This window comes from Eptesicus fuscus, chromosome 1 (assembly GCF_027574615.1).
Source record: "Eptesicus fuscus isolate TK198812 chromosome 1, DD_ASM_mEF_20220401, whole genome shotgun sequence".
NCBI classification, from domain to species: domain Eukaryota; kingdom Metazoa; phylum Chordata; class Mammalia; order Chiroptera; family Vespertilionidae; genus Eptesicus; species Eptesicus fuscus.
In genome coordinates, this window is record NC_072473.1 from 10,332,263 (window position 1) to 10,345,700 (window position 13,438).

At 38.0% G+C, this 13,438-nt stretch overlaps 1 protein-coding gene across 1 annotated transcript in view; it reads left to right on the forward strand.

Annotated features, from left to right (window-relative positions):
- PPEF1 (protein phosphatase with EF-hand domain 1) overlaps positions 1-12,882 on the forward strand; it is an 84,723-nt gene extending 71,841 nt beyond the window's left edge. Inside the window, exons 11-16 of the mRNA XM_028129684.2 lie at positions 1,268-1,453; positions 3,274-3,416; positions 7,717-7,823; positions 9,887-10,050; positions 11,409-11,493; positions 12,305-12,882. Coding sequence (XP_027985485.1) covers positions 1,268-1,453; positions 3,274-3,416; positions 7,717-7,823; positions 9,887-10,050; positions 11,409-11,493; positions 12,305-12,507 — 888 coding nt within the window. The 3' untranslated portion in view covers positions 12,508-12,882. The remainder of the gene's footprint in view (positions 1-1,267; positions 1,454-3,273; positions 3,417-7,716; positions 7,824-9,886; positions 10,051-11,408; positions 11,494-12,304) is intronic.
- Positions 12,883-13,438: the final 556 nt, after the last annotated feature.

The following is a 13,438-nucleotide window of genomic DNA, read 5'->3' on the forward strand; positions in this document are numbered from 1 at the left end:
GGTTTTAATTCTCACTTCAATCAATCATCAAAAACTCTACAAGTGTCTGGAATTTGCCTGGTGCAGTGTTTCTCCAGTTCTGACCAGGTGCCTGCCATCCCAGAACAGTTACCCAGCCAGTTCTGTTCTTTTCTCCACCTCACTGTCTTTTCCCTTACTGATGTCTAGCTCTCCTTTAATGCCAAACCTATAAATAGCTGTACTATCATGTTCAGTGGGACAGCCATTTCTGGTCCTCTTCTTAAGACCCACTAGAGTAACTGTACAACTTAAAATGCATGCTTCTTCATTTCCTCAAAAGAAACACGTGGAAAATATAGACTCTTAGAATCCTGGTTTGTTAGAACTTTGATAAACTTTACAAGTCTTATGGCCCAAACCTCTGATTTGAAAGATCTAGAAACTGAGATCCAGAGAGTTTTCTCAAGGTTATACATATTTAGTAACAAACTTAGTTTTTCTCACTACTGTTTAAGCTCCTGTAGGAGACGTTTGAATAAAGAAACATTATACGTAGATTATAGCCACAAACAGGAATCCCCCAAATTTCTATTAACATATTCTTAGAAACATGGGCCTTTGGTCCTGGGCATCATGTAGACTGCTTTTGCTTATTTCATCCCCAAAATAAAATGTTATGCTAATAAAATACTTGTGGATTTAGGAGAACACATTGTGGAAACCAATCAGTGGCCAAATGTATTGTTGAAACTGAAATGTACTTATCAAGAGGGCATCAAGTCAAAAGAGATGCTTTAGGAGGTATTCTTAGATAAGCAGTTGTCTATATTTGTGATAGGAAAAAGGCTTCCTCACCTTATGTACTCAACAGTACAAACACCAGGGCCAAACACCAGGGCCTAATGTGTGTTCATTGTGGGGAAATGGCTATCTCCTTTGAACATGACAATTAAGTTCTTTCAATAGAAAATACTTTTGTAGATTCAGCAATTGTGAAACATTTGTGATGGATTTAAAACAAAGCCAAGGGCTGATTCTTCATGATTACTAGGTATTTCTACATTCGTTACTATTATTGCAACATTGGTTATTGGGGATGAGCAGAAAGGGATTGTGGTGGCTATAGCATTAAAACTATTCTCGAAGAGATTCATGGAGGATAAAAATATGAAACAATTTTGAAGGAGGAATGAGAAATAGTAAGAGTTTGGGATAATGTAGGTAAATATTTCTGGAAAAGAAGTTGGACTCTAGAAAGATAAACTCTCACTTGTAAATAGCAGCCTAATCTATTTGTTGTTTTAAGGTCATCGATATTCTGTGGAGTGATCCTAGAGGGAAACGAGGCTGTTATCCAAACACAAGTCGAGGAGGGGGCTGCTATTTTGGGCCAGATGTCACCACGAAGTTTCTTAATAAAAACCGTTTGAAGCTTCTCATTAGATCTCACGAATGTAAGCCTGAAGGGTATGAAGTCTGCCATGATGGGAAGGTAAGTTAGCATTGTTGGTGACACCATCATAGACATCCTTCCTCCAAGCATAGTCTTTCTTTACAGGATATGTCTCACCTAAAGGCCCATGGGAAGATGTCTTCCCTGGTACCTAGGGAGAAGGCCATGCTTTGGTAGACAGAAACAAGAGACTGTAGGGTTTATATACATTGTTGGACGGGGCCTCTCTGTCCTTCACCCTAAGGGATATTTGGTTTAATTCCGTAATCTCCCCTAATCCCAAAGACAGAAACTGACGTGCAACACTAAGTACACACAGAGAAAGGCTTTTACTGATCGGAAGACAACTCGCTAGTAAGGTGGGGTTGAGAATGTACTTATCCTCATTGAGCACATAAAAGGCAGCCATGAATCCAGTTTGCTCTCTTTCATCTTTGCATGTTCCTGGTGCAGGGCAGAGCAACAAAATACACTTCCCCTCCACTCACTTAAGGAGGTGACCTATAGGAAGTCACTCACTGTAGTTAGTTAAGATGCAGCCACTAAAATGGAGTATATTGTGCTCCTGCAGTGGTGTGTGATAAGGCTAGAAGAGGTGAGGACTGAGGAACTGGTATCTTGTCCCAATTTGTCCTGGGATGCCCCTTTTTCTAATACTTAACAGTGATGAATACAAAAGAATATAAATTTGCATGTTATTTCCTTCTATTTCAACACTTTTGCTTTTCCTAACTATATTAGTACATTTCAGGCTCTTACTAACAATTGCGAGGTGGTTAAGGCAAGTATTATTTAGAGACTAGAGGCCTGGTGCACAAAAATTCATGCACTCAGGGGGGTCCCTCAGTCCGGCCTGAACTCTCGTAGTCCAGGACCCCTCGGGGGATGTCCACCTGCTGGCTTAGGCGCACTCCCTGGGGGATCGAGCCTAAACTGGAAGTCAGACATCCCTCTGGGAGCCCTCAGGGAATGTCCAGTGGGGAGCAGGCCTAAGCCGCAGTTGGACATCTTTAGTGCTGCCAAGGAGGTGGGAGAGGCTCCCGCTGCTACTGCTACACTTGCAGCCATCAGCCTGGTTTGTGGCTGAGCAGAGCTCCCCCTGTGGGAGCACACTGACCACCAGGGGGCAGCTTCTGCATTGAGCATCTGCCCCCGGTGGTCAGTGCACATCATAGCGACTGGTTGTTCCTGGTCGTTCTGCCATTAGGGTCAATTTGCATACTACCCTTTTATTATATAGGATTGTTGGTAATAAGAAAATGGAGAGAAAATAGCAGTGACTTATTAGGACAGGGTTTAACCTAAGCAAGGTTTCTTGTCACTGACAGATGTTACCCTCCATCCTCCACCACAGCCCCAAAGCCAACAGAATGGCCATGGTCCCTTATTTTAGCCACTATTTCTATGCCCTTGAAGCACTGGTTTTGTGGAGGGCCCTAGGCCCTCTAAATCAGACAGTTCCAAGCAAAAGCAAAAGACTGATACTAGACAAGCTTTATTTTGAATGCTCAAATATCACAAGGAAAGAAAATAAAGGCTTTACCCCCTTGGAAAATTTAGAATTTGCAAAACAGCATTAAGGAGGATTCTAAGATTAAAGCTGAGATTATACACAGGATTGCAAGGCCATACCCTGTGAGGATGAAGGCTAGAAATCAGTACTTCTGGGGACACTGATTTAAAAGCCTTGTTTCTCTCCAGTGGAATCATGGGAAATCTTGACAGACTTGAATGATTTGTATGGATTCTGAACTTCATTTGATTTTTGCTTTTTTAAGACTTGAGCTATTTCTGACTTTATTGAAGGACATTTTGAGAATTACCTCTATGTAAACCTGATCCTCTCTTTCTTTAATCAGGTTATTACAGTATTTTCTGCTTCTAATTATTATGAAGAAGGCAGCAATAGAGGAGCTTACGTCAAGGTTGGTTTTAGTACAACTCTTCGATTTTTCCAGTACCAAGTAACAAAGGCAACGTGCTTAGGACCTCTTCATCAAAGGTGTGTATACTCTAAGGGGAATTCTGAACCCTGGTACTGGTGATCAAATAGAACCAATCCAAAGTGACTAAGAATAGCCACGAGGGTGAAGACAACTACTTATTGTTTACTCATTGGTATGGAAATAGTTCCAGACACAAAGTAGCGAATACATTCATATCTGATAACAAGAAGAGCAATTTTTAAATTTATACATCTCTTTAGATGGATAAAGTGGTCAACATCCAGTCCTTAATTGAATGTAAAAAAAAAAAAAAAAAGAAGGTTCCCACACCACCCAGCCCTGTAACCTATAGTTTTTGTCTGTCCCCACCCTAAAACAGCCCAGTCTGGAGTTACTTGTCTCTTCTCTATCCAGCAGTGTATATGACAAAAGAGTTGTGTGTGTTTCTCCATGTAATGGCATTCATAGCTTGTCTTCTTTTTACCTCTTTAACATTATCTTTTTAATATATTTTATTGATTTTTTACAGAGAGGAAGAGAGAGGGATAGAGAGTTAGAAACATCGATGAGAGAGAAACATCAACCAGCTGCCTCCTGCACAGTCCCTACTGGGGATGTGCCCGCAACCAAGGTACATGCCCTTGACCGGAATCGAACCTGGGACCTTTGAGTCTGCAGGCCGACGCTCTATCCACTGAGCCAAACCGGTTTCGGCTAACATTATCTTTTTAACATTTTTCATTATGAAATGAATATATTATTAAGAAGTGAGACCAAAAATATATAGATAAAGAAAATGTTAATCATCTCTCCCGCTACTTTTCCATAATCCTTTTCCCCGTAGGTAACTGAAATTAATAGGCTGGTGTGGACCTTCCACCCTGTTCTCCTTGCTCCTACAAAAATAAACAAGCAATTGTTCATTCATTGAATAAAATAACAAATTGAGCACATACTATGTATCTGACACTGTTTTAGGCACAGGTGATATAGCAATAACCCAAATAAGCAAAAATCCTTCCCCTCATCAAATGCATATCCTAGTAGGAGGAGAAAATCGGTAAACACCATACATACATTTCTTTTTATAAAGAGAGAATCACACTGCACACTCTATTCTACAACTGACTTTTTCCCTAAAGATTCTATCATGAACACCACTCCAAGTTAGTACATATAGACCTAATTCATTCTTTTTAATAGAGACATAATATTCTGTAGTCTACACATGCCATAACAGTTGTAAAGTGAGTAAATCTTACTCAAATAATGACCATCCAGAATGGTTCCAGGGTTTTGCACTTAAAAACAATACTATAACAAAAATTTCTCTCTCTGTGTATATCTATGCATAAGTTTTAGTGCTGCTTTTAGGCAAGATTTCAAAATATGAGATTTATGGATGTATATGTTTAAAATGTTGCTGGATACTCCAAGAGTTGTAATAATTAACAACCTGAAGAACAATATACCGTTTCTTCACATCCTCATTAGTTTCAGATATTATTACCCTATTCTTATTTTTGCCAAGCTGAGTTTACCCATCTTATGTTTTTGGAAATTGCATTTTCTCTTCTTTGAATTTCCTATGTATATTATTCCCCCATTTTATATTATTGTGTTGTAAGAGTTCTTTATATATCCTGTATACATGTCACTTATTAGATATATGATTTGTCGAATCTAAGAAGCCATTGCCTAACCCCAAACACATCCCTATGTTTTCTTCTAAGAATTTTATTGAGTAAGTTTTTACAATTGGGTGTGTGATCCATTTTGAGTTAATTTTTGTATGGTGTAAGATAGGGATCCAACTTCATTCTTGTACTTGCGGACATTCAGTTGTCCTAGCACAATCAGTCAGGAAGGCTATCCTTCCCCCATTCAATTGTCTTGGCACACTTGTCAAAAAGCAATTGACCATAAAGGTACATGTTTATTTCTGGACTTTAAATTGTATTCCATTGATCTATATGTCTATCCTAATGTGAGTAATACACTGTCCTGATCACTATACCTTTGTGGTAAATTTTGAAACTGGGAAATGTGAGTCGAACCTGGTTCTTCTTTTTTGAGATAGTTTTGGTTATTCTGTGTCCCTGACACTTGTCTATGAATTTTAGAATCAGCATCTCAACTTCTGCAAAAAATGCCAACTGGGATTTTGATAGGGATTCATTTATATCTATAGATCAATTTTGTGGCTATTGGCAGCTTGACAATATTAAGTCTTCCAATCCATATTATTCTATTTATTTAGACCTTTCATTTCCTTAAACAGTGTTGTGCTTTTCAGTGTACAAGTCTTGGACATCTTTTGTTCAGTTCATTTCTAAGTATTTTACTCTTTTTGGTACTATAGTAAGTGGAGTTCTTTTCTTTTTAAAAAATCTATATTGTTGAAAGTATTATAGATGTCCCCCCTTTTTTCCCCATTGACCCTCGCTTCCTTCCCACTCATTTCCCCTCCCCAGGCCTTCACATAAGTCCATGGGTTATGCATATATACATATAAGTTCTTTGCTCTCTCCCCTCCCCGCTTCCCTCTAAGAATCCTCAGTCTGTTGCATGTTTCCTTGTCTCTGGATCTATTTTGTTTGTCAGTTTATTTTGTTCATTAGATTCCACATGTAAGTGAGATCATGTGATACTTATCTTTCTCTGATGGACTTATTTCACTTAGCATGATAGTCTCCAGGTCCCTCCATGCTGTCTCAAAGGGTAAAGGATCCTTCTTTTTTACAGCTGCATAGCATTCCATTGTGTAAATGTGCCACAGCTTTTTTATCCACTCATCTACTGATGGACACTTGGGCTGTTTCCAGATCTTAGCTATTGTTAACTGCACTGCTATGAACATAGGGGTGCATATGCTCTTTCTGATCGATGTTTCAGATTTCTTAAGATATATTCCTAGAAGTGGGATCACTGGGTCAAATGGCAGTACCATTTTTAATTTTTTGAGGAAACTCCATGATGTTTTCCATAGTGGTTGTACCAGTCTGCATTCCCACCAGCAGTGTACTAGGGTTCCCTTTTCTCCACATTCCCACTAGCATTTGTTTGTTGATTTATTGATGGTAGCCATCCTGGCAGGTATAAAGTGGTACCTAATTATTGTTTTAATTTGCATCTCTGTAATGACTAGTGATGTTGAGCATTTTTTCCATATGTCTCATTTTTCCATATGCCATTTGTATGTCTGCTTTGGAGAAGTATCTGTTTAGATCTGTCCATTTTTTATTGGGTTGTTTGTCTTCCTTTTGTTAAGTTGTATGAGTACTTTATGTATTTTGGAAATTAACCCATTATCAGATGTATCATTGGCAAATATGTTCTCCCATTCAGTGGGCTCTCTTTTCATTTTGATGCTGATTTCTTTCGCTGTGCAGAAGCTGGATTTCTTTTCTTAATTACATTTTTGGATGGTTCATTTTTAGTGAATTGAAATACAATTTATTTTTTGTGTTTTGTGCAATATTGATGAACTTCTTCATTAGTTCTGTTAGTTTTTAGCGGATTCCTTAGGATGTTCTATATACAAGATCATATTATCTATGAATGGAGATAGTTATACTTGTTTTCTAATCTGGATGTCTTTATGTCTTTTTCTTGCTTAATTGCCCTGGTTAGACCCTTCAGACCAATGTTGAATAGAAGTGGTGAAAGCAGATATTTTTGTCTTGTTCCCAATCTTAACAGGGACATCATTTAGTCTTCCATCATTAAGTATATTAGCTGTGTTGTTTTTTGTAGATGCCCCTTATCAAGTTGAGGAAGTTCCCTTCTATGCCTAGTTTGTGGAGTGTTTTTATCATGAAAGAATATTGGATTTTGTCAAATATGTGTTCTTCATCTATTGAGATGATTGTGTGGTTTTTGTCCTTTATTCTATTAATATAGTATATAACAGGGGTGAGGTACTTTTGACCTGCAGGCCTTATATGGCCCACGAAATCCTGTGGTCTGGCCCTGCCAAGGCATTAAGGGTGAATTAATTAAATGTTTGACTAAATATAGCAGGCTAATTTTGAAAAAAAAAGTTTTTATTGCCCAGCTGATGTGGCTCAGGGGTTGAGTGTCGACCTATGAACCAGGAGGTTATGGTTTGATTCCTGGTCAGCACACACACCTAGGTTGCGGGCTCGATCCGCAGTATGGAGTGTGCAGGAGGCAGCTGATCAATTATTTTCTCTCATCATTGATGTTTTTATCTCTTTTCCTCTCTCTCTCTCTGAAATCAATTAAAACATTTTTTTAAAGCAGAAACAGGTGAGTGGTAACATAATACATTAAAATGAAACAGAACATGATAATTTATGTAATTTTCACCTAATAATTGTTTTCTTAACATAGGGTGAATACCATAGAAAGTAGTGCCATCAGGATATTGAAAGAGAGAATCGTTTCACGAAAAACTGATCTCATTCATAGTTTCCAACTTCAAGACCGCACTAAATCAGGTAATAAAATTATGTAATGCTTACATTTCTTAACATGCCAGGTTATATACAAATCTGTTTTTATTTTCTTTGCTTTCTTAAGATCTCAGTTCTCTATTTTTACTAGTGAGGAATGACAGAGATAAAATATAATCCACCGTATGCTTGGAAAAGGGCGTAGTCCTTTTCAGTAAGCTTCTTTCAAACAACAATCCTGAATTTAAATTCTATTTTGGTAATATGTCAGACTAGACACTCTGGAAGGCCTGCCTGTTAAAAAATAGCTAGAATCTAGAGGCAGAATTGTAGTGCATTTACCAGCCTCACAGTAAGTATGATAAATCTCTAGGCTGCATCTCCTTTCTCTATGAAACTGATTTTGGACTTAGAAATTCCAGAAGTCTAAGAGTATAAATTTGTATTATTTTAAGCCACTAATTCTGTGGTAATTTGTTATAATAGCAGTAGGAAACGAATACAGATGCCTACTCTTAGTGCTGTTCAGCATTTTACTAGGGATATTAGCCAATGAAATAAGGCAAGTTAAAACCATAAGAATTAGAAAGGAAAAAATAAAATGCCACTGTGTATTAGTCAGAGCCTATTCAGGAGATAGAAACCACAACGCTGTTTTGAACAGTGAAACTTAGTATAAAGAATTATTAACTAGTAAAAAATGATTAATTACTAAAGGAGATAAAAGAATATAGGAATAAGATAGGGAACAGCTACTATCTCTAAAGCTGAGAGAGGGTACCCAAGGAAGGAACAAACTTGGAAGAGTCTCCTACTTCCAACCAAGGCTAAGATTCAGACCTCATCAGAGAGGGTGTGACTGTGGCTCACTGCAAGGAGTAGAATGTCACTGATATGTCTCAGGTCAGAGTTGGTCTGCAACTAGAGGGACAGGGCTGGAGAGGATGAAGCCACCCACTGTAATACCAGCAAAACTCTCTTTGAGGTTTGCACCACTGTGTCTCCCACACACTGCTGGCAAGGGTGACACCACTGTGGTGTCAGCTAAATTCACTAGTGAGTGGGAAGCAAAACATACAAGAACCATTTCTTCTGCCATGTCTTAGAGTATTCTTCCTGAACCCTCTGCTGACAAAGCCTAACATTATACCAGCTGCCAAAAAAAAGGAAATATTTACAGGACTCAGCTCCAATATCACAAAACAGGGCAAGGAAGGGTACATTTGGAGCAGAGTGGTAATAAATTGATAATTAGTGTAGCTAGCAATTAACTTATTGATAATAAAACTTTAAAATATACCATTTAAAATAGATAATCAAGTACCAAGGAAGAAACAAAATGATTGATGTGTGAGACTTCTAAAATATTAAAAGAAATGAAAAAGAATTGAAATAAATGGGTAGATATTATTATGTTCAAGGGCTAATGTTGTCAAGATATAAATTCTCCCCAAATTGAGCTATAGGTTCAATGCATCAAAGGGGCATGTATGGAAATGTTCTTAACAGCACTATTTGTGATAGCCCCAAATTGAAGATAATCCAGTGTCTACCAACAGTAGAATGGACATATAAATTGTGAATATTGTTTTATTTTCTGTTTATTCAAAAGCATTTCAAATAAGCATGTCTTTCATAAGCAGGAAAAATAAAGATTTGTATTTTGAAAAACTACATATCGTATTAGGGGATTAAAGGGCATTTAATCTGGGAAAATGAAAAGTGAATAATATGTCAAAATGTTAAAGATAAAAGTAATCTTTTGTCCTTCATATACCTTTTTCTTTGTATCCTTTTGCATTTCAAATCTTCTATTATAAAATACTTTATTTTGTTAATCAGAAAAAGGAAAAACACATCTAACACCCAAAGTCTGACTGCTTACACATAACAGTAAAGGAAAGAGCTGTGGAATACCAAAGACTTTCTTTAGTAGTTCCTCCCATGGAGCCGTGGGGGCTGGTAGGACAAACTGGAAAGGGGAGCAGGAGGCACTCAGGCATCGAAACCCCAGGCTTCCCACTGGCTCCCCTGAGGAGGTTGCATTTTAAAAATCAAATTATGAACCAATTAATAGGCTTTTTTTTCTTTTTGGTTGTTATTGTTAGGAAAAATTTCTATGGGCCAGTGGGCTTTTTCTATGGAACACATTTTGGGACTGAACTTACCATGGAGAACCCTGAGTTCACATCTAGTTCTCACAGATGAAGATGGGAATATTGACTACATGACCTGCTTCCTCGATACTCACATTCAAAAACCTGTGAAAGAGGCAAGTGAAACACAGCCCAGGCTAAAACGTGGCTATAAACACCCTTTGGGCAACCTGTAAGAGTAACCTGGGCCTTTGAAAAGTTGGGAGTGGAATCATCTAATGGACAGGAACGACAATCTTAGGAAAGGCCTAAGAGGGATCTCCCAGGTGCATTGTGGTCTATTCAGGAAAGTGTGCATTCTAATGATAAGCAAAAAAGAGAAAAAGCTTCTGCAAGCAAATCATGTCAAATGTGTGATTCCTCTCTTAAGTGCTGTCCAGCAGAAGTGCAGATGTGACATCCAGTCTTGCATATAACACTCCCTTTAAAATACTCAACATATTCCCTATTAAACTGTGAGTGTATAGTCTTACTGACATGACATTTTATACCTTAAGGACTTTTAAAAAATATATTTGTATTGATTTCAGAGAGGAAGGGAGAGGAAGAAAGAGATAGAAACATCACTGATGAGAGAGAATCATTGATTGGCTGCCTCCTGCATGCCCCCCACTGGGGATGGAGCCCACAACCCAAGCATGTGCCCTGACTGGGAATTGAACCATGACCTCCTGGTTCATAGGTTGATGCTCAACCACTGGGCCATGCTGGCCAGGCACCTTAAGGACTTTTAAAGTTTAGAATCCTTTATTAAAATGGAAATACCCCAGGAAGAGTTGTCAGACCCCCCCCCCCATACTTATTAATTAATGACTCATCAGCAGTTAGTTATAACATTGGGCTGAAAGTGAGCTGATGGGAACTAAGACTGGAAGGGTTGCAGGGGAGGTGAGAAGTTAAGAGCAGAGAGAGGAAGTAAAAGTACAGGTGGGAGCCTCAGATATTCACAGGAAGGAGACTTTGGACCTCACTTAAGAGGCAATTTACCATGGTGACTGAGCTCATAGGCCTTGGTTTCAGGCAGCTGAGATTCAAATCCCACCTACCAGCTATATGAACCTTGGGAAACTTACTTTACCTTTCTGTTCTTTAGTCTGTAAAATTGACATAATAGTAGCTCTGTTCCTTGGGGCTGTGTTAAGGACTGAATGAAACAACCCACAGAAAAACTCTCAGTGCAGAGCCTGGCACACCACAAGGTGTTCTCAATAAATGTTGGCTGTTATTTACTGCTTCCTGATTCGCTTTGGCCCTGTCCCTTGGGGAGTGCAGACTGCAGATCCCTCAGAACGCAAGAGCATGGTCTTCTATCTGATTAAAGAGGGTTGGGACTCCAAGGAAGGCCTGCCTTTTCGAATGGCTATCTAAATCCCCTACTTTGAATTGGTGATGGTGCTTTATGCTTGTTATGTTTACTAAAACTGATCTATGTTATTAATTCTATGTTTTAACACTCAGAAAATCTTTATTTTAGGCTCAGTCAGCTCTCATTGAAACCCTGTACAGATACCGATCTGATCTGCAAATCATTTTTAATGTCATTGACTCTGATCACTCAGGTAAAGGAACTTTGATTAGTTCACTAGCAGTAAGCAAAGGCTAGTTTGTTTCTCTGAAACCAGAACTCTGTTTTCATCTATTGCATACTTTATCCAAACTTGATTTAACTTTGGGTAGGGGAGAACTCATCTTTAATACTATTGTTATTTTAGTTTGGCTACAAACTGTATTCAAGACTATATGCTCCTATATAGGCCTATGTATCCATCAGTCAGACAAGAATAGCTCCTTTTATAAGTCACCAGCACAGATGCAAAGATAATTCACTGTTCATTGAAACATCATCATTACTCCTGGCAATAAAAATCATTCCTAGAGTTCTGATTCTATTTTTGGGACTGAGGGCTATGGAAACTTATTTTCTGCTTAGCTTTGATGCACAATTACTTATTTCAAACTTTTTATTGCTTGTGGAAATACTTTATTTTTTTCATTAAACTTATTGGGGGTGACATTGGTTAATAAAATGATATAGGTTTAAAGTGTACAATTTTATGATACATCATCTGTATATTGCATCGTGTGCCCACCACCCATATTTTCAAACTTTAAAAAATCATCAGATAATCCTTAACTACAGAAATTATTGAACACCAAAAAATTAATGGTAAAAACACAAAAGTAAATTATTGCCTATAAAAAAATGACACGGTCATTGTTTGCAATGCTCTTATTGAGTCCCAGCATATCTTTTCCCTCAGCATGTTAGTGAACTTCAAATTGGGACTATTCAATCTGTATGGCTTCCACACCCCTCCCTTCGGTGGGTCTTAAAATGAACACTCACAGCCTTCTCCTCTATTCTTTTAGGTCTTATCTCTATGGAAGAATTTCACTCTATGTGGAAACTTTTTTGTAGTCACTACAACCTTCATATTGGTGATTCCCAAGTTGATGAGCTTGCTGAAAGAATGGACTTGAACAAAGATGGGAGCATCGACTTCAATGAGTTCTTAAAGGCTTTCTATGTAGTACACCAACTTGACAGCAAATCAAAGACCCAACTTGCTTAGCAAGAAGTAGAGCTTTCCCTCCTTAAGAATATGGTCACTAATACAATCTTTTGCAGTACCAGTAGCAGAAACAATAGACCCAATTTCTGCCATGAGCAGATGTGTAATGTGGGTATTAGAAGTGCCTAGTAAGCTGTTTTAAGACTAGGTTAAAAGTCAGCTCCAGTCATAGGACTCATACATTTCTAGAGAGAAACTGATTTTGAGTCTAGTGTTGGTCTCTTTGATGTCCACTAACCAGAAGACCAGAGCAGTTTAGAAACGCACTAAAAGAAAGAAAACTGTAGAACACAGAAAAAAAACTATACCATCTGTAAGTGGCCTAGGAATAGGAGGAGGAATACTGAACGATTAATGTAATAAAATATTTCCAGCTCTCAACTGTAATCTTTGGTGATGCCATAAACCAGTCATTCTTAATTGTGGGGGAACCACCCTTCAGGGTTGGGGGCTATGTCAGGTTCTCAGGGTAAGCTGTGGGAATGTATTATTTGAAAACATATTATTTTGTTGTTCGTTGGAGATACAAAGTGAACACTTTCAGTTTGAGCCTTGCCTTGAATATGGTTTGACACCTTCATGGGTAAGATGTGGCCTTGGTTATGCATACATTGTGCAATTTATTCTGCTATTCTGATGGCATATCAAACCACAAGAAGAGATTTCTGTTTAAAGGCAAGTGTATTTTGATTTTTCTCTAAGTTTGAGAACTTCTAGATCTATCAATATGCCAGGGTAGATATATTTTCTACAACACTGCCTGCTATATACACCAAAATAATGGATAAAATATAACAAATATATTTTTAAATGTATAACTGAGCTGGTAGGAAAGTAAAAGAAAACCCTATGGGTAGGGGAAAAGAGCATAATTAAAATCATAGCAATGTTAATATTAGACAGGATAGACTTTAAGGCAAAGAATATCATT